General features: G+C 35.8%; 1 protein-coding gene across 12 annotated transcripts in view; it reads right to left on the bottom strand.

The window, feature by feature from the left end:
- Positions 1-21,051, bottom strand: part of PHF20L1 (PHD finger protein 20 like 1) — a 56,704-nt gene that overhangs the window by 20,478 nt on the left and 15,175 nt on the right. For 4 of the 12 annotated variants that reach the window (XM_030266724.4, XM_072925022.1, XM_030266726.4 and 1 more), the window contains 8 exons: positions 20,123-20,330; positions 19,351-19,482; positions 14,666-14,748; positions 10,667-10,919; positions 8,453-8,638; positions 8,036-8,242; positions 860-1,078; positions 607-663 (listed from right to left, as the gene is read on the bottom strand). In XM_030266724.4, coding sequence (XP_030122584.4) covers positions 607-663; positions 860-1,078; positions 8,036-8,242; positions 8,453-8,638; positions 10,667-10,919; positions 14,666-14,748; positions 19,351-19,482; positions 20,123-20,330 — 1,345 coding nt within the window. Of the gene's footprint in view, positions 1-606; positions 664-859; positions 1,079-8,035; positions 8,243-8,452; positions 8,639-10,666; positions 10,920-12,548; positions 14,749-19,350; positions 19,483-20,122; positions 20,331-21,051 lie in introns of those variants that run through there. The other 8 variants (XM_030266728.4, XM_072925023.1, XM_030266729.4 and 5 more) reach the window with 3 other exon arrangements.

The raw sequence follows: 21,051 nt of genomic DNA, 5'->3' as shown, positions 1-21,051 counted from the left end.
TTATCAGCAGTGAGACAAATAACAAGGAAATTAACTTGCTATAAAAACGATGCCTCAAAGCCAGGGTTGTTTTCTGCACACAAACTGGCTCAATCTTATCTTCTTGAGGAACACAGAGACAAAGCTTTTACCTTCTGGAAAAACAAGGCAGAATCACTTCTGAATTCTTGCCAGTCTCTAATAATTTATTTTATTTTGAACCCAGGATAAAAACAGAGCCCTCTTAATCTGTATTTTATTTCATGAATTGCCAAATGTTTTGCTAGTAACCCTTTCCATCTCAAATCTGACAGTACAATGAAGTAGCCAGTATTACTCATTCTACTAAGAAAATTCCAATCAAATGAAAAAACAGAGGCAGTGGGCCTTTTATATGTACTTTAGGATCCTTCAAACTCCTTGCTACGGGCACTTTGATTTTATCTTACAAATTATTCTTCTGTTACAAACCTGTCATATTCATAAAAACTCTTTTCAGAACCTTAACAAACAAATCTGCAGCTGGGTCCAGGAAATATTTTATGCTTTTACATTTGCTCTGCAGAGAAAGGAAGTGTTAGAGAATTTTTCTTTTTTATTGTAAAAATAATATTGCTCTCTACATACCATATGCTGAGGAACTTTTCTCTTCCAGTTTTCCTTTTCTTTCCATTCTAGCTGCACCTGCAAATTGAAGAATGTATCACATAAGGCCAATGTCTGGCTGATGACCTAATTTCTTGTAAAAGTCATTAGACTGTAATAAATCCTAACAGCACACAATATTAAGAAACATACAAACAAAACAATTATTCTTAATGTCATTTTACAATTATTTTTATTGTCTAAAGCACTGGAAACAAAAAGTATTGTAGTTTACCAACTTCTGAATGCTTGTCCTTCTCAATCACGTTCTTTAATATTTTCTCCTTCAGACTCTCAAAACATGTCTCCTTTATGGGCACAGAGCACTGTATCTCTGTCCCTTCAGAGCTCACTGATGTGGAAGACCTCTTTTTTTTACTATTCCCTTTGGGTAACTTGAGACTATTGGTTAAAGGCATTTCCAGATGCAAGGCATGTACATGGGACGAGGGTGCTGAAAACAAGAAGATGGATTTACTCGGCATTCCATAAGGATTGCAGCCAGCCAGGGCTGGGTCAGATCACTGAAATGTAATATTGGTCATACCATCATCACATTGAACAGATCATTACTGCACATGAATGCCTAGATCTTAGTCTTACAAGACAATACATGCCACAGAAGGTTTCTTCCTATATTTTGGAATTTGCACTCACTTTTAAACTACCTGTATTGGTTAAAGTGTACTTTTGCTGACACTTTTAAGACTTTTTTGTTTCCTTTTTTTTTTTTTCACCATAATAGGAACCCATGACAAGAGTAACAGTTAAAGGTGCTAACACTATCAGTATCACTTAAGTTAATGCTCCATTATGTCAACAGAGAAATGAAGCTCTGGCAAAATATTTGTAGTCCTAGGCATAAAACATTTCTGCTTATTGAATTTTTAATTTATTTTAATAATATTTTAAAATTCACTTTCTTTCATTAATCCACATTTAAATAACATGTAAAGGTAGCATGACTTATCAGAATTCAGCATCATATACTGACAATTCTTATCTTGCACTACTTAGAAAAGTTTTTTTCAGTGAAATATTTAATTGTTATTTTAGCCCTTTATCTGATGCAGATTAGGAAGTAACAAACTGTAAACAAATCAAAGCTGAAATTACAATTTTCACTGCTAATATTTATAATAATTTTTAAATAACCAAATCAGAATAAAAGTTATTTATAAAGAACATTATTAAAGTAACTCAAAACTCCCTATTACTGTGTCCATCAATATTGTTAGAGCTTCAAGATTCATCAAATTGTAATTGGGAAAGCCTATTTTTCATCAGACCCATGGTCCATTTTAGGACCATGCCAAGGACATATTGTACAAAAATGCAGCTCTGTGAAGTCACAGAGGGCTCAGGATTTTCTGTGTCAGCTGTAAAAATTTGGAGGCACCAGTTACCTTCGGTGTCTCTCAACAGAAAAGCCCAACAAAAGCATAAGCATGTTAAAAAAAAAAATTTTAAAAGTCCTGAAAAATACTTGAATATGGAGCTGATCTGGAATGCATTAAATAAGCTGCATTAAGATAATTTGATAAATTCATCAGTCATAAAAATATTCTGGGGAAAAGGCAAGAACACATCAAGCCTTCCCAACAGGGACAGACCAAGCCAATTCTACTGGGATAGAACACAGCTCACACAACACCTACTCCCACTGCTGGCCTTCCTGGGAACACAACCAAAATGCCACTAGCTGGGAAGCTGAAGGACCAGCAAGAACAGACAGTGGTGCATCACCTCTCACACCACACAGCACTTTTAAACACCGGGTGTCCCCAGCTACGGAACAGCTCTGTACTGTGCACCCCAGGCAGCAGCAGCTGCTCAGCCCTGTCACACAGCAGGAGCTGCACAGCCACACCTGGGGCCCCCTGAGTCTTTCCACTGCCTCAAATCAACCACCCCACCTAAGACCATAATCCTTTTAAGACTGATTCAGGCTCTTGCCTATGTCTGAATTTCAACTGCATTTAGCTTGCTGGAATACTTCTCATTGACACAAAACACCATCCAAATTATTCCTTTCTTAGGTTTCCTAATTACCATTTGTCTCTGTTACAGGACTGAACTGCTCTGCCATCTGTAGAGCAATAAGTGTATTTTAGCACATTAGTAAAATAAAAATGACACTTTCTCACATTATCATGCTATCAACGTCTTGTCTCATTTCTAAAAAGAGCGCAAAAGGATCACCCAAATGCATGTAATTCATTTAGGTCACTGCCATTTTTGATGAAAAGATGTGAGAAAACTCCATCCAAACAATCTCAAGAGAAATTCAGTCTCAACGTTAGATGAATTACTATTTAAACTTTATTATTGAGAAGAAATCCTGACCTGACATCCAAATATGATTTAATACCAACAGCCACAACACAACAAATTTTGGTATCTCATTAATTTTCAACACGAGCACATCTGACAAATTGCTTAGTAACTGCTTGAGGGAACATTTATATTGGGCAGAAATCTCTCCAGTCAAGCAAATATCCCTCTTGCTGTCAGAAATCCCCAAACTACCTTTCTATAGTAACTTGAGCACAGAAACTGCTATTATGCCTCTATACATTGCAATGTTATTCTCGGCTTTTACTTTTCTTCATTGAAAATAATTTTAGATAAAGAATCTTAAATTCTCAAATCCTACATAAACTGTCAAAGTCTGCTTTTCAGCTGTTCAATCACTATGCCTTACACACAACCACAAAATTAGACAAAGTGGTCAGTCAGAAAGGCAAATAACAAATACAACCAGGAAATATTAGTTCCTTTATGGAAATACTACCCTTTTTTTATTTTTTTAACTGCTACTTTTAATTGCAATTTTATTCCTGTTAGACTCTAGCCAGCCACCTCCCACACAGTGAGCGTGGGAGGTCTGCAGTTAACACTTAGCACAAAGAGGACCAGACACTAGACTTGGTAATCTACTGATTTTGTCACCATTCCAAGATCAATTTTATCACTAGAAGACTAATTTCAGATTAAAAAGAAATGTAAACCACAGCATTCCCAGTCCAGTTTATAACATGCTTCCAGTGCTGCTTCTCCTGTTACAGCAGAGAGAAGTGACACAAGCCCCCTCATGCAAGTACAGGCACAGGACAGGATGTTGTGCCACAAGTACAACAGCACAACTGGGCTTGCAGTGGTATTGCTTACTGCAATTCATCAAGATCAAATGAATTGTAGCAATCTGAAACATTTTATTTTATTGACTGATATTCTACTTCATGGCTTTCCATGTTTAAAATATTCTCATAAATATTATCTGCATTAATAAACAACTTAAATCATATTTCAATAAAAATATCTATCATGCTGGTCATGTTTAATTTACTGCTTCGAATTCCCAGTGCATATCTAAACAGACTTTCAATTGCGTAACATAGATTAACACTGGACCCTGCCCAAAATGATGTTTTTAGGAAGAATAACCCAATAAAAAGGTTCTTGCTTGCCTCATGACCAGCCTAAACTGGGAACTTCAGGGCAGAGATTAGAACGGCAGGCATTCAAATTAGGGAGCAAATTTGACTGTTAATAGATGGTTGAAGTAAAACAAACAGCCCCAAAGTGACATGAGAAAGTAACAAGATGAACAATAGTTCATCCCTCTTAAAAACAAAAAGCAAGGTAAACCAGAAACACTGGCAAGAGTTTTTAAAAAGCAACCAATCTCATTTTCCTAAAATTTTGTACATCAGCTGTTTCTTGTTCCTCTGCAGTAAACTGTTACCAAGGAAATTATATAAAAGTATGAAATTGCTTTTTTTCATTTAATCTTAAATGCAAATTTCTCCCATACATTTAACCTAATGTTACCCTACCAGCAAAATCATCTGTTGGTGTTAGAATAGAAAATAACAGCTAGTGATAATATTGTTATATCAGCATTACAAATATTATATTGCTAGATTAGAAAGTTTAACAATATTTTCCTTTTACTTAAACTTCAAAACCCAGATTGCTTGCTGAAATTGTGTTTGCTTAATATGTAACAGTTAAAGTAACATAAATGGTGCAGGGTTACAGAAACCAAGAGAAAAGATCACACATTTAAAGAGAAGCACAACTACAGAAAGACCTGAACTTCATATATTCAGAATGGCAAAACTACTGCACTTTGCAAGTATTCGGATTGACTGGGATTTAAAATCTTTGAAATGTTAAAGTCATCAAATGTCAGTTATCCGCATTTTAAGCAATTTGGCAAATGAATGCAAAGATTCTTATTTATATGCGTGCAGTATCAGGTAATCACAAGTAGGACCTCGCAATAGTTTAGTAAAGGAGTACCTCTGTTCAATAATGGGTAGTGTACAAGTGTCTACCAAAGTGCACAGCACTTCCATGGAGCCTTTGGATTGAAGGAATTATCATAGAGCTTTTGTTTTGCTTCTACAAAATGTTAAGGTGTTAATTTTGAGCAAGGATTTTGAAATCTATGTACTAATACTATGAGTTGCCATTTATGCATCTGCACTTCAGTGCACCTAGTCACTCTCCTCAGAAAACACCACATCAGTACCTTCTGAATAAAGTCACTAAAATGCATAATTTTAACACCAAATTATTTTTTAAATTGACTCAACTGATAGCCTCCATCAGAAGTCACAATGTGCAACATCACAAATTGCATCTCTGGGCTTAAACCAGCTCAGCTCTCTTACAGAAGGGTCAGGGATCAGACCAGGCTGTTCCAGGCTAAATACCATTGTGAAGTATCTCTGAAACTATTCAGTTACCTACTTCAATGATTACAACGACAGCAGGTCTCACTTAAGTGCACTTAACAGAATCTATAGCGATGTCAAAATCTAGAACTCCAAATATGTCCAGACCATGTTAATAAAATCTTAGCAGCAGAAATACCATAAAAGAGATGCAGATTTGTTAATAGTTATTTCAGATCAAGAAAACACAAATAGAGAATAGGTTGGATTTTACACCAAGTTCTCAATTTATAATGTACAGGGTCACAATGCATACATTTAAACAATGCAGTATTAAACTGCCCTTAGATAGATATTTCTACATAATTCAAATTAACTTTTGTCTACTTCAAGAATAGACAGGAATGAGAAAGGAAAGCTTTCGGTACCTCTCCTGTATATATTTGCTTGCTATTGTTTAGACAGATAATGAAGAAACTACTGATAAATGGAGTGGATCCTATTTATTTCCCTGAAACATGCAAGAATTTGGTATAATTACGTGTGCTTCAGGAATGTGACTTGAGAAACCTGTGCTGTTTCAAAGGCAAAACGATGCCTTCTAGAGCAGAGCACAAAAAATTTATTCAATAGTGTAGACTAATTCCAGAGGTTTCAAACCTGAACTTTAAATTTACATTTTTCTTTTAAGATTATGAGGATAAATATGTTCTACCAGAGTTAAAAAAGTGGTGGGAACCCAGAACACATATGAGTTTTACTTATAGAGTCCTAGTGATACCACTGACAGGTATCACTAGAGGCAGATAGCTCCAAAACCTGCGATGAAATCTGTGAATTAAAGATATCAAACTGCTTGGTTTAGTCTTTCAGGCGACAAAGGTGATACTCAAGAAGCTGCTGGGCCACAGCCTGCAACATACTGAAAACTTCTAATATTTGGACAAAAGGTCAGTATGAAAGCTCAAGACACAGTTCCATTTATTGCATGATGGAAAACTGTAATACATGAAAATTAGGAACAAAACAGATGAGCCTGGAAGGCAAAAACCCAGAAGACAAAAAATGTAGCTGGCAAATCAGTTCCTTTAGAGCTTATAACTCTTAAAATTCTATAGATATGATAAAAGGCTCATTAAGCTTTATATACAGTATAAACTCTATCCTCTGGTAGAGGTTACAAGCACTACAACTTCCCAGAATGGACTGTAGCAGTAACAACAGACAATTTTATCATGGAATTTTTCCCTGACACAAACTGTGTGGACGTGTCACATAATTCTGAGTCATTATATAAAGCTGGCTCTAAATGAAACTTATTAGCTCTTTTATTACTTCACCTGTGGCCAAGACCAAGATCCAACTCAACAAATATGTCCAAAGTGCACTCCTGAGTGCTGGGTTTAGAACCAGATCACTCTGCCCTGGGCCAGGCCTATGACAGGAACAGGCAACTTCCAGCATTACCAACTATACATAAAATGAGCCAGAAAATATATCAGAAAAGCCGGAAGTTAAATTTCTAGTAACTGAAATGAGTTTTAACAAGCAGGAAACAGATGGCTGTTGGAAGCTGTTGATTTCTTTTATGATCTTGTTCAATGAGTGGGCAAATACAAGACTCCCAAAAGCACTTCTCTTAGTGGCAAAAGACATGACATAAAAAAGACTTTTATAGAAGTAATTTTCCCAGGAATCTGTAATTATGCTGTTATGCCATGTATCAAGGGCAAATGAAGATTGTCACATGGTTTCACTGAAGTAATTAAATATATTTTAATATTTTAAAAAGCTTAAGTGGTGGCTCACTAGAGATACCCATAGCCCTTATTCTGACAAATTAGTTTAAGAGCTTCATAGATTAATAGACCAAGATACAGTTTAACTGTCATAACTCTATCTTTTAAGGTCATGCTGTCCTCCCTTACCATCTATCACATTTTTCCCCTCTTCTTACTTTTCTGAACAATTTTCTCATTAAACAAAACAAAAGAAGGCTTTAAAATCATTCTTTCTGGGAAGCCAGTTAAAAATGGTATGATACCCACATATGAGTCTTATAAAAAATTATATTAACACCTAACATACACTGAATGAAAACTCCCACTTTTAGAGTCTGCAAACCACTGTGTAAATCCTTCCCCAAATCCCTTAAGTTACCTCTATCCAAGTGTTTGTTTCACATAAACCATGGTAATCAGTAAACTGTTACAAAGGGAGAGGCAGCACAGAGCTGCAGAATTGGGCTTTGTGCTAAGGGTGACCAAGTCTATCTAGAAGTTTTTGAGGATTTTTCAGAAATATTTTTAAGTAACATTTTGTGGCAAGCAAAGGACAGAATTTCCACCGCAAAGGAACTCAAAGCAGAGGAATGCTGACTGTCTTTGAGAACGCCATTGTTTTAAAGCTGAAGCTACAAATTAGTATGTTAGTAAAGACTTCACTTCGTTAATTATTTTTACAACTTCTAGCAATAGCAGAAATATTTTTGAAATACTGCTTACTACATTCCACACTTTCAGATTCTCATTAAAGCATGTTAGAAGTGCCAAAGCAGCTCTAAGCCAGTGAAGACAAAGAATATGCAGATGAGTGGAGTCCAGAAGAGAGGCAGGTTTTTGAGTGTGCAGAAAATAAAATTCTCCCCTCTTTCTGTGGGATTGAATACATACACATTTTAACCCTGGAACTATAAATCCTTCTGGTTGTATACTGAATCTCTTTACCTGACGCTGCTGTAGCTACTCTTCCATCAGTTACTGCTTTGGAAGAAAGATATGTAATCATCTGAATATCTTCCTTGTCTTTACTGGAATATTCATTACGGAAAGTGGATTCTGTGGATAATGGTGCTGTAACTTCCGAACTACGGCTTAAATCAAGAGGGAGACATGGTCCACGCTTCTCAAGTGACACATGAGCAACATCAGGTACTACATAAAAGAAAAAATGTCATATTAAAAAAAATAAACACATGGGTCCAACAATCAACAGTCTGGATTGCAGTGTTACATAACATAGGAACAGCAAACAGCTTTAGCTACAGCAGTTCAAAATATCCCATTAGTCGAAAACCATGAAAGGTCTAACTTTTATGATTCAATTTCTCTTGGGCAGTTCTTTATTAGATTAAGATACATTACCCTCCAATTTTGATGACTGTTGGTTTTGACCACTGATGGAGAACACTTTTCCATCAGTAACTGAAGAGGGAGAAGAAACTTTTTCTACAGAATCATCAGGCAAGGAGCAAGTGGCTAAACGCTGTGATCTTCTTCTCCGTTGGCTATGTTTGTAGGATCTAGGGGAACTCACTGGCTGTGATGGACCTAAAAAGAGATCTTTCAATGTTCATGAAGCAGAGAGATACACCATCATCTTACCGCAGCATTTGAGATCTAAAGATGGGGAGTGCTTTTAATAGCTCTTTATTTGCAAAGCTGGTACTCACACCAAAACTGGCAAAACCAATTACAGAACTGTGACTACCAGGAGCAAAGAAAGATTTATGCTCAAGACATGATTCTGGTTTTTGCTTATTATAAATTACTAGGGCACCTACTTCCCCCAGGTGGTAAGGGTGGTTGTTTTAGGCAAGCAGTGTTTTTACAGTAAGCAACCCTCCCCATAAAACCCAGACAGCAGGTTACTTATAATGGAAGGGGGGCAATAGGATTTAACAATAAACAGAACAAATTATCACAGTTAAAGATCTAAAAAGTCATGGATAATGTTAACATACAACTTAAAAAAATAATCGAAAACAGTGTTTTATTTTAAATCCCACCTTCTGCCTTCTGATAACCTGATATCAATACCCCAACTGAAAAATTCAAACACACACTGCCAATGCATGGCACAGTAAGAAGGCTCCAGAACTTTATACTTAAAAAAACCCCAAGAAATGGGGGAGGAGGACTGATATAGGTTAATATAGGCCTGATTCATTAAAAACAAAAAAACCACATTCCTCTAACTCTCTTCAATATTACCCAGTTCCACAAAATTTTGCCTTAGAAAAAACATTTAAGTTACTCATACACTGTAAATCACTGTCCTCTCCTTTTTGTAAGCAGTTTTTAGAGTCAGATATACAGATTTAAAAATTAAGACACAGGAAAACTAACTTTCCACTAGAGGCAGCAAAAAGTTGGAAGCCAAAGATTAAGGACAACACTAAACAAGATCTAAACTACTAAGTAACCAAGTTTTAAATTAGCTGTTTTTATAAAGTATTGCTAAAGAGAAGTCCAACTTTATCCAAAATAAAAGCATGCTTCAGGAAAGCTACTTACCATTGCTCTAGGGGTGGGGATGGAAGGCGTATTACAATATGGATGACTGCTAACATTTTGTGGGGACAAAATACAATTTTTACCAATGTGTCCTGAATAAAGAAGGCTGAATTTGCACTCTTCCCTCTCCCACTCATTTAAAGTTATCTATGAGCAAAGATTAAAAAGAAACTTAGCTCATAAGTGAAAATACAAAATCAAGGTTATGGGGAACACATGTTGCAGGCTGAGTCTTCCATCCTCAATCACTATACTAAAGTGAAAAAAAAAGTAGCTGAAACCTGCATTTATGTTAACCTTTGGCCTCATCATTTAATATTCTTTAGGCAAAGAATCTGGCACTAAGTAACACTAAAAACCTAATGTAATCTCAAAAAAAAAATCATAGAAATACCTTAATATTCACAAAAAATAGCAAATATTCAAGCATGCAGCATAAAGCTTTCCCTATTCTTCTGATAAACAGTATTTTTGTGCTTAACAAATCAGTTACACATGTTAAGAAGCTGAATACTCATGGGATTTTTCTGGGACAAAGAAACACAACTTTTAATATTTCTCCACCACAGATCTTGAACCCATCTTCTCTTTCACATCGTGTTTGGAGGAAATATCACATAAGGTGACGAATGGCACAGCCAACAGGTACAGAACATCAGCCTGCTGAAGGTGAAGCTTCTCAGAGAAGGAAAGGTCCACACCAAGGTGTACGTCTTTTCTTTTTAATGAATCAGGCCCTTTTCAGAAGGGAGGTATGATTTTTCCTATATCACTGTAAATGCTAGTGTGGAGATCTAAGCTAGAGGGAAAGCCAACCCTTAAATGCCATGACTCTATAAATATCAATATATTATTTAAATGTATTATTTCTGGTAGAGTAATTCAAATGCCTTATTATGTGACTTGACTTTTAAAATTGTGAGCTACCCCTAATTCTCCCACTTGGACATTTTATTTAAAGCAGGTTCATTTTTAAAAGCAATAGCCATTTACAACCAAAGAAAATTTCTGTATATCTCTTAGAAGTAGTTACGGTATGTTTTTTAAAATGTCTGTGCTCACTAGTTTTATTTATCACAGAAGAAGGAAGCTGAGAGACCAGCGTCAAATCCTCGACTTGTATTAATTCTGGGGAAAGTGGTGATTTAGGGGGCTTTATACACCCGGAAGAATCTCCAGATTCTTGTTTGCATTTCTTGCTGCGAGCCTTTCCTGAAGACAAAGTTGAGGATAACAGTGCAGGTTTCTGAATGTTGGCAGAACTGCTAATATCAGCTTCATTTTTTTTCTGACTTTGTGGTTTAGGTGAAATCTCCTGAATAAATAATAAAAAATTGATACTTTTATTTCAGTTTCTTCGTTGTAGTTCTTCTATTCTATTTTGATTTTTTAAAAAACAATTTTAGTACTCAAACACATAATAAAGCAACATTATTTTAAGTACAAATGAAAACAATTTAAAATGTATCACATTAAATTTTGCTTTTTCTAAAGGAGCACTACCAATTTTTTTTCAGTATTCAGAATACTCGATTCTTACTATTTAAAATACCTGCAAAAAAACTGAAAATAAATCATTTTTTCTCAATTCCCAATTTAAAAATGCAATAAAGTATTTTTAGTTTTCTCTGTCCTCTTCACTCAATGCAGTCTCCAAGCAGAACCTGGAGAGCATCTGTTCCCAGCCAGAACACACACACTGATGTACCATCACAGAGCATCTCATGCTGGAAGGGATCCAGAAGGATCCTCAAGTCCTCCTCTCTGCTCCTCACAGGGCTGCCTGCTGCTGAATCATGACTGGGAGTGTTGTCCAGACACTCCTTGAACTCTGGCACTGCTATGAGCAAACAATCCTTCCTCAGAAGCATTGCAGCTCTAAAGAAATTTTCCAAGATTTTACCTACACAGTCATTTCCCCATCCAGAGGAGGAAAAAAAAAACAAAAGGGAAAAAAAAAAAAAAGCAGCTCCTCAGGAAAGTTATATTTAACAAGGAATTTGTATTTTTGAGAACCTGAAAAAGTTGATAATGCTCCTTTAAGGAATGTCTGAAACAATGGGAAGTTTCCAATACTGAGCACACTCTCGCACAACCCCTTTCAGTGCTGGGAGTCTGGATTTCACCACATTATATGTTTGCGCAAACATGAAGAAATCACAACTTCTAGCACCACAGGGTTAAATAGATTGTTAACTGTCAGGGGGGAACTGGCATGAAGAGTTAAAACAGGTTTTGAAGGAAAATAAGTCAATATATAATGCATCTTTCCAAATTCCTCAATTTTCATCCTTCTTAACACAAACAGTACTATTTTTAGACCATTAGCATGCATTGACAGACATTAGCGCTTTAAATTTTTCACTGGAAGTTCTTCCTACATTACCAAAACTGTGCATGTGTTACAACTTGCCTAATAGGGGCAAACTACAATATCTGAATATAATTTCTTAGGCCTGTCTCCCTTCTCATCCCATTTACATCATACAGCATCGTACCATCTAATAAAACCATAGCTAACAAAGCAGAGAGGTATTTCTAGAACGTGTGCACCAGTTTATCCAAACTAGAAACATCACATTTCTGGTGAGTAGAGGGTATTATTGAGTTTTGTTATGAACTGCAGTTTTATTTTCCACTAGAACTTTCCATGTTCCAATGGAGGAAAAACAAAGAAAAGGAAAACAAAACCCCACAAGTGCACATTCTATGTCTGTAAAATGGTGCCCCTGAATGCTACATGAACAGCTTGCTGGGAGTATCCTGTAAAGATCCGGTGCAAAACCAAAACATCCCATTCAGCAGACATCAGTTCTACTTTGCATAACTCCATTACACACATACTAAGTGCAGTTTATTCATTTAAATAAAATATTCCATGAACTGTAGAGTATACCTATGCTGGTTATGAGAGGTATTACCAGAAATTAATTAGAGTCGTAACTTGTAAATAAACAATTTTATTGTTCATCTTCACAGATGTGAAAGACATACTACAGCATCCATTATTTTCAAATTACAAAGTTATTTAAACAAGATTAAAAAAATTAAATTAAGATTTTGATAAGGTGCTTAACCTCTTAACAGGACAAATTAACATTAAAAACCTTAATGAATTAATGTTATCCATCTACTCAGGTCTTGGTCAAAAGGAAATATAACATGACATACCCTAATACAATTAAATAAACTACTGTATCTGCAACTAATCATCTGAGGTTTTGGGTTTAAGACAACTGTAAACTAAATATGTATAATATAAACAAAAACTTGCATCAACAGAGTCAGTTTTCAACTATTGGCCTGAATATTTCTACCATATTCTGCATTACATTATTAAAAAAACCTACAAGATATTTTATCCATTCAATTTTATAGCAGTAGCAGACAAAGTGTCTAAGGAATGTCAGCTTCGCTATCGGAAAACCTTTTGGGGAGGTTTATAACTCGGCCATTTTAATTTCACTTTGCACAGGAACTCAGTGAAAAAAGCTTTAAGCTCAAAAAATTTCCTCCCCACAGTCAATTGTTTAAATGTTTGTGAGGTTTCTGGTTTTAGTTACACACAAAAGAACAGGACAATTTTGGATTTTCGATGCCTCTTTAAAGAGCTTAACTATTATTTCCAAAAAATGAGGTTTTCCAGACCATTAGCATGTAAACAAGGACAGAGACATCTTGGTTTTTTATATCTGATCAATAAAACAGGAACAGCCGAGTTACTAAGTCTGAGAAATAACAAAAAGGTTATAGTAAATATGCACTGCAGTTTATACTGTTGCATACACAGTCTATGTAAACCACAAAGTCCCATTCACTGCAATGGGATTCTGCATGGCAAGATTTACATTGTAATGATTCTCCCAAAAACAACATGCTGTAAGCCATTTCACAGTTTTTTGCACATTGAAAATATCACACACAGTAGCAAGAAAATCATAGCATCTTTAATATGCAAAAATTTGAGAAATGGAATGTCATGTCAGTACACTGTAAACCTTTATGCAAAATATCGGTCAATGCATTGGCACCGCAGTGGCTCCACCAGCCCTGACAGTGACAGCATCAAAAAACAGAAAATCAGGTTCCATTGACTCTCATCCAATGCAGCATCAATGGAAAAACCAGAGCAATGCAATTATATATCAGCTCTAAAGAACCAGTACAACCAAAATATCAAATCAGGTTTGGGGTAGGGACTGTTCATAGAGTGTGCTAAAGAACAGAAGTGCTTGTTAAAGAATTGCAGGCAGCAAGGCTACTTTGTTCAAATGCTGCTGTTAAAGAATGAAAATGCATACAAAAAAGCTGTATTAAAGATACATTAAGGCTCTGATTTAAATAATTGGAAAACAAAGATGTCCTGAATCAAGACTACTGTTCATCCTTAGCTTGCTTTACCATGCTTAGGCATTCAGCCCTTTTAAAATGCAAGATAATGCACAACTCAGAGTCAAGCAATGCCTGAACACAGTGCAATAAGCCAAAGACAAAATGGCAGCCTCCAGATCCTGCCAATATGCAGGTTTAAAAATCAGACCCTTAACATTATTTAAAAGTTTCTTTTTTGTATTTATTAAAATACACACTCTTGCAAAATGTATGGCTCATTGAGCAGTTCATAAAACACATACAAGCCTACAACACCAAATTCTTACAATATAAAAGAAACTTCTTTCAAAAGAAGTTCTAAGTGATGTCAAAAACCCTGTTTCAAACACAAATCAAATTTGTGTAAGGGCCTGTTTCTAAGCCAGTTGTCATTCCAGCTATAAAACTGGACCTTGGGATACTGGTCTCCTCATACTTGTTGCACAGAGACTTAATTTTGTTTTCTGTTAGTTTTCTAACACAAAAGCTCATTATTGAAATTCAAGTTAACACCGTGTTTAGAGACAATTAAATTCCATACTTCTGGCTCTGCCAGAAATGTAAACATAAGATAAATTTTCAGTTCCCTGTTATATCTGAAGGGGAAAATTTTAATGTTGTAGGTACTACATCTCCATGGCACACTCCAGTGGGAACTTTGCAAAAGAATCAAACTCTACCATTTCATACCTGCTCCAGGACTGGAGCTGTTTCTTTGTTGCCTTCCTTTTTTTCAGCACCATCTGCAACAACAGCTTTGGATGCCAATAAACCTTAGGAGAAAAGTTGCAGATATTTTTAGTTAGAAGTACCTTGCAACAATAATTCATGAAGAAAGATGTAAAATATTGAGACTAGAAATATGAACTGCACAAATCTACAACTGAATCTTTCTGAAATGGCTCCACACAAAGCTGAACACTTTAAATTAGAAAAAACAAAAAGTTAAAGCACATACCAACAATGGCATGCTTACATAGGAAGCATTTCTTTGGCATATTTACTGACAAGAAGAAAATCAAATTATCAATTCTAAAATAAAGCCTTGCCATTCTTCCAAAGCCCAAGCACTTGAGCTTTAAAACCAAATGTATGATACATAAGTAAATTTTGAAATCAGAATTATTTTCAAAACTTTTCTCTCTCCCCTTTCCAGTCTTTGAGAAATTCACATCAGAATTTTTATCAATACTTCTTAATTATAACACATGCAAACCTCTCTTAGACATAATACAATAAGGGATTTGATTTCCTAACAAATATTCTCAGCAGTGAAGCTCCCAAATTACCTCAATAAGATGACCATATTGGGAGCAAATAATGTATTAGAATATGTAACTTCATTCACCAACTTATGCAAAATATCACTGCTACAAAAAATCTGTAAAGACAGGGAATATAAATACAAGAAAGCTTTCTGTCAGCGAAATATGGCAATAGCTTCAGTTGTGCCTCACACAGTAACTTTAATTGCTTAACAGTGCAGAGACAGAAGTTCTACACCATTAAGAAAATGCAGAACTGAAAAAACCTAAGAAAAAAATCTAAATAAAAACTTCTATTATAATCTCTGGGAATGTCAATATAAGGAGTGAGGAGTTCAAGTCCTCCACATTAACTTGACAAATTCAGAGGGAATTGCTATTGCATTCCATAAAAAATTAGATATGGCCAAAATTAATTTAAGGTCACAATGTCCAGGGAATTATAAATTAGTGAAGGCTGGGCTCTCAGGAACTGTTCAAGACATTAAAACAAAACAAAAAAAGTCAGCATTCAACAATAAACACCAAGTGTTTTATCTAATTTACTATTTATATTAGATTAAGTTATGCTTTATTTTAGGTTACCGGAAAAGCAGAAACTTACTTGGTCCTATTAGATAAAAACTTAATTATCAGGTAAGATTTTAATTCTGCATTAGACTAAATAAATGATTTAGGTGTTACGGACTTAAATAAACATTTTAAACTCAAATTATCCTATTTAAATCAAGTTGCAAAAATCGCAGTGTTCATCTTGGCAATCATGCATTTGTATCAAAAAGTATAAAGTAATTTTCAAAGTCAAGTGAAGTTGAGTTTTAAATACAAAAAAAAAAAAAAAAAACAAAAAAAAAAACCAAAAAAAACAACCAAGCTACAGTTTGTGAGGAAGAGTTTGTGGTTCTGTAAGCCATAGGGGAGTACAAGGCCAGTCTGGATGGGGCTTAGAGAAAGCTGGTCTAATGGATAATGTTGGAATTAGGTGACCTTTAAGTTCTCTTCCAACCCAGACCATTCTGTGATTCTCAAACGCTCTGATTTTTAGTTTTAGCTAGATGATCCCTGCTCAGAAATTCAAACTATTAAATCCATCTAGATTCAGATCTGCCAATAGATGATCCCTATGATTTCCTTTTTCTCTACACCATGAAGTATTTTTCTATACCAGGCACTATGCCTGTAGAACAAAGCATCTTCACAAGCTACTGCAAACCAGGACTACAGGTTCACCATTCTGTCTGTAAGTGCACCTAACAAAGCAAAAGCAGGGAGTGGCACAGTGAACCAGGAATGGTTTGTTCTGCAAGCTCACTGCAGCCATTATCTGGTTTTAGGTACCAGCACAGCAGGAGAAGACATGGAAGCAAACATTCCAACAGAGATAAAAAGTGTTTGGAAGACAACATTAATATGTGCTTAGCAGGAGATATTCTTCACTTTTGGGAAATGTAATTGCTACCAGTGCTAGTAGCAAAAGAAAGGGCAAAGGAAACAACTTTATTTTGTTGAATGGTGAGCAAAGAACACCTGATGCAGCTGTGAACCTTGTGGCAGACAAGAAAACCCTTCTCCATCAAATGCTGAATGAACTGAAATCCAGGGAACAGTTCCCTTCATACAGCTTCCTGGAATAGTGTCTTACACTACTTCCTCAATAGAACCACAAAAACCTGGTAAATGTTTTCCTAACAGTTACAATTCTTTTATTATTTTGTAGCCACTCCAGTGGGTACACCAGCATGATTCCCAACCCTCCTTCAAATCTAAAAGCTTGGGCTGGAGACAAAAACATCACAATAGAAGTGTATACTGATATACAATATATTGTATATACAAGCAACATAGGAAATAAACATGTGACAAGAAAAAATTTGATTAGCAGTCATATATTCAAAATGTACTGTTATAAAAGACTTTACTATGGTATGAACTGCAGAAGTGTCTTAATTTGAGAACAGATACACAAACTATCTACAAGGCAAGACAAATTTCTTCTTGTAGTTAAAGGATTAATATACTTTCACTGAAAGGTAACACATCCTCTGATAGCCAAGTATGTCTTATGGAGAGAGACACTGTTTTTAAAATGGTAACGCAGTCAATGGCTGCAAAATCATGGTCTGATGATTCAGTTCAGTCTGTATGAACCTGTGTCACTACTGTGATTCCCATAATGCTCCTGAGGTAGTAAGACTCTATCCAAATGCGCAGGCAAATAAAATTTCTAAAGGTCTCTACATCTTATACCACCACTGCTCATGGCAGCCATCAAATTGGAACTGAAAATGTACATAGCATGGGAAAGGAGAAGAGAAATGGGGGGCAATAAATTTGACATCCATTAACAAAACTTGGAACCAAAGAAGAAGCCTTCCAGCAATGACAATCCTGGAGGTAGAAGATGGGTTTTTCTAAAGACTCCTTCCTTTGTACAAAAAGAACAGATCCTTTTCATCCTTTCTTAGATGAAAAGCTGAACAGTGGTTGAAGAGCTGGACATGAGCTGCATCAAAAGCCCTGTGGGGGCAGCAGGATGAGGGAGGTGATTCTGCCCCTCTGCTCTACTCAGAGCCCACCTGCCCTGCTGTGTCCAGCTCCTGGGTCCCAGCACAGGAAGGACATGGACCTGCTGGAGTGAGTACAGGGGAGGGACCCAGAGATGCTCAGAGGGCTGGAGCACCTCTCCTGTGAGCAAAGGCTGAGAGAATTGGGATTGTACAGCTTGGAGAAGAGAATGCTCCAGGGAGACCTTATAGCCTAAAGGGGGTCTACAAGAGAGCTGGAGAGGGACATTTTAGAGGGGCATGTTGTGATAGGGCAAAAGGGAATAGATTCAAACCTAAAGAGATTATGTTTATATTAGATAGGAAGAGGAAATTCTTTCCTATGAGGGTGGTGGAGCACAGGTTGCTCATAGAAGCTGTGGATGCCCCATCCCTGGAAGTGTGCAAGGCCAGGCTGGATGGGGCTTTGAGCAACCAGGTCTAGTGGAAGGTGTCCCTGCTCATGGCAGCAAGGTTTGAAGTAGGTGAACTTTAAGGTCCTTTCCAACCCAAACTATTCCATGATTCGTAGCATGTTATTTTTCTGGCTGAGAGACTGAAACAGAACCATTCTCATAAGAAAACTGACTAAACATCCTCTACTGCAGACCAATGAAAGACTGGATAAGCCAAAACAAGTACGAAAAAATCTCACTATGCAGTTTAGCAAATTTGGTTATTTTTGTTTTACAGAAACAAGAATTTTTATCTACTTAAAAAAAATCCCAACAAAAAAAAGCCCCTCTCATTTGTAGCACAGAAAATTTACCAGCCTTCACACAAAATACTATTGACTAGTATAATGAGTGGAATGAATTTCTATCTTACAGTGTCCCCAAGGGCTCCTCTGTTAAGGGAGTGACTTCACAACTTTTTTCAACCCAGGTTTTAAAATGCACCTGATACTTTCCCAGCAGAGGTACAAATATAAGACTTTGTCCTAAATAGTGACAGGATCAAAGCTATCAACACAACTTTCTTATTTGGAGGACTATAATTCGAAATAATTTTTTCACAGGTAAGTAAATTTCTACTAAATTCTGGAATAAATGCATTTTTCAGCTTTTAAAGATAAGACAAATTATTTCATTTCCTGTTGTATAGAAAGTATGCTGTATTAACATCCCTGTTTTCCATTAATATCTTTGAGCAATAAAGATAGAGAATGAATGTTTAAGACACTGAAAAAAAATCAGATTTTTATAGCTTCAATTCGTTGGGATGTTTATTTCTAAGCAAGAATTTCACTTCAGGAAAAACCCAAATCCACCCAATAATGGAGAAAACTGTACATCTAGAGGTAAAATATGCTCAAGAAGTTAATCCATTCAGGAGGGCTACTGCACTAAAACACTAAAAAGACCAGGTACAGTCTGTGACCAATTTATGAACCAGGTAGATTTTACCATTTATGAATTCCTTTAAAATTCTAAACAAGTACAGACTGCAGTGACCATCTGCCTCATGAATGTGCTTCTATGCAATCTACTTCAGCACCTTCTTTACAAGGATGAATATTTCACTGCATGAAAAAGGAACAAAGTAAACAACAAAAAAAGTCTTTTACCAGTGATCTTGTTTAGGCGAGCTCTCTTTGCCTGAAATGAGTTGCCTAGATTACTTTTCCTCTTGTGTGATAACGTGCTCTCTGCCTGTACAAAGGCCATCTTTGGAACATCCACTACAGGAAATCCTACTTCTAAACACAAGAAAAACTTCATTAACTCACATTTTATACATCCAAAATACTTCATTATTTCAGAACTGCTAATAGAATACTGTAGTAAAGAAACTTGAAATGTTTATAAAAAAGGAAAATTATACATTCTGAAGATCTAGAATTACATACTGAAACAATATATGGAGATTACCTCAAAATTTGAAATTTTTACAGAATGTTATGAGAAATAAACACAAAAGACTTAAAATGAACAAATCTTATCAACTCAGATACATTTTCAAACACCCCTGAATATGGATATTATCATGCATATTGAAATTCTTTTTTGTCATAAAAAAAGATCAGGGACTATCTCACAGGTAAAAGAAGATGCAGTAATATCAACCAAACTGTACAATGAAATCATTAATGAAAAGCCATGTTCTGCTCTTGATAAAGCTAGCCAGAAGTTCAGCACAAGCAGTAAATGCTGACTGAACTAGATTTATCTAACAAAAATAGTTTCAGAACCAATTACCATTATGTATCAGAAAGTTATCATAACAGTAAATGTGACATTTTCCTCTAGAAATATTGTTATTAGTTAACTGCAAAATTAGCAACAGGAGTTTAACACTACAGAAAAAAACAATTTTGTATTTATAGGATGTGTTTTTACCAAATGTGTCACTAGATGTAGGCTCCTCTTCCTTTTTTTGGACTTCCTGCATAATTGTAGAGGTTGAGGTTTCTTCCTTTTTTGACGGGACTTTTAGCCATTTTCTGTCCTCTTTATCTTTATTGCTGTTTGCACTGGTTCTAGGTTTACTTCCTGCTTTGTTCTTGGCTGCTGCTGCAGCAGCAGCTTTGACCAAAGCTATCCAATCCTCCAAAAAGGAAAAAATGGTGAGTAAGTATTATAAAGTGCCTAAGACACAAAAAGAATACTCATAAACCCAGTAAATTTTATCTAGAAATGTTCAAATTAAATTAAATTTATTTTTATGGTTACTACTCAAAGAGTGGCAAAATCGGCCTTCCCAAATTTCCAAATAAACTTGAAGTATTATCAGTATGCCACATGGATAAAAAGAAGAAACATCTTTCAAAAAAACCACTGTATATAGAATTCTGGCTGTACACATTCCCTGCTAAATTACTTTTTGTGTCATTGCTTTAGAAACCCAGGAGCTCCCAATCCCAGAAGACTGAAGTTTTTCTTACCCTTCTGGCTCTGAAACACACATTTCCATAGTTGTTGACCTATTATGCAAAGCTACAGTCACCTCAAAGCAGTGTCCAGAATAGACAATAGAATTCCTCCTGAATTAAATTGATAAACCAGGGATAACTCCTACCTCATTACACGTTTGCTTCTCGAGCAGCTACAGACTCTTTTACTCTTTTTGTATTACATGTTACAGGTTTCACTCACTAACTTCAATAAAGTACTCTACAAAATGACTGAATTTCACAATCTGTATTTAAGGTAATTAAGTGTAATTTCGTTTAATTGCTTATTTGTACCATACGGAAACATTCAAGGGGTGAACAATACATCCCACTCTAATCTACTTTTTGGCACTTAGATCAAATCAAGCCACCCTA

The sequence above is a fragment of the Taeniopygia guttata genome, chromosome 2 (assembly GCF_048771995.1).
Source record: "Taeniopygia guttata chromosome 2, bTaeGut7.mat, whole genome shotgun sequence".
Taxonomy (NCBI): domain Eukaryota; kingdom Metazoa; phylum Chordata; class Aves; order Passeriformes; family Estrildidae; genus Taeniopygia; species Taeniopygia guttata.
This window is presented reverse-complemented; position numbering and strand designations above follow the sequence as displayed.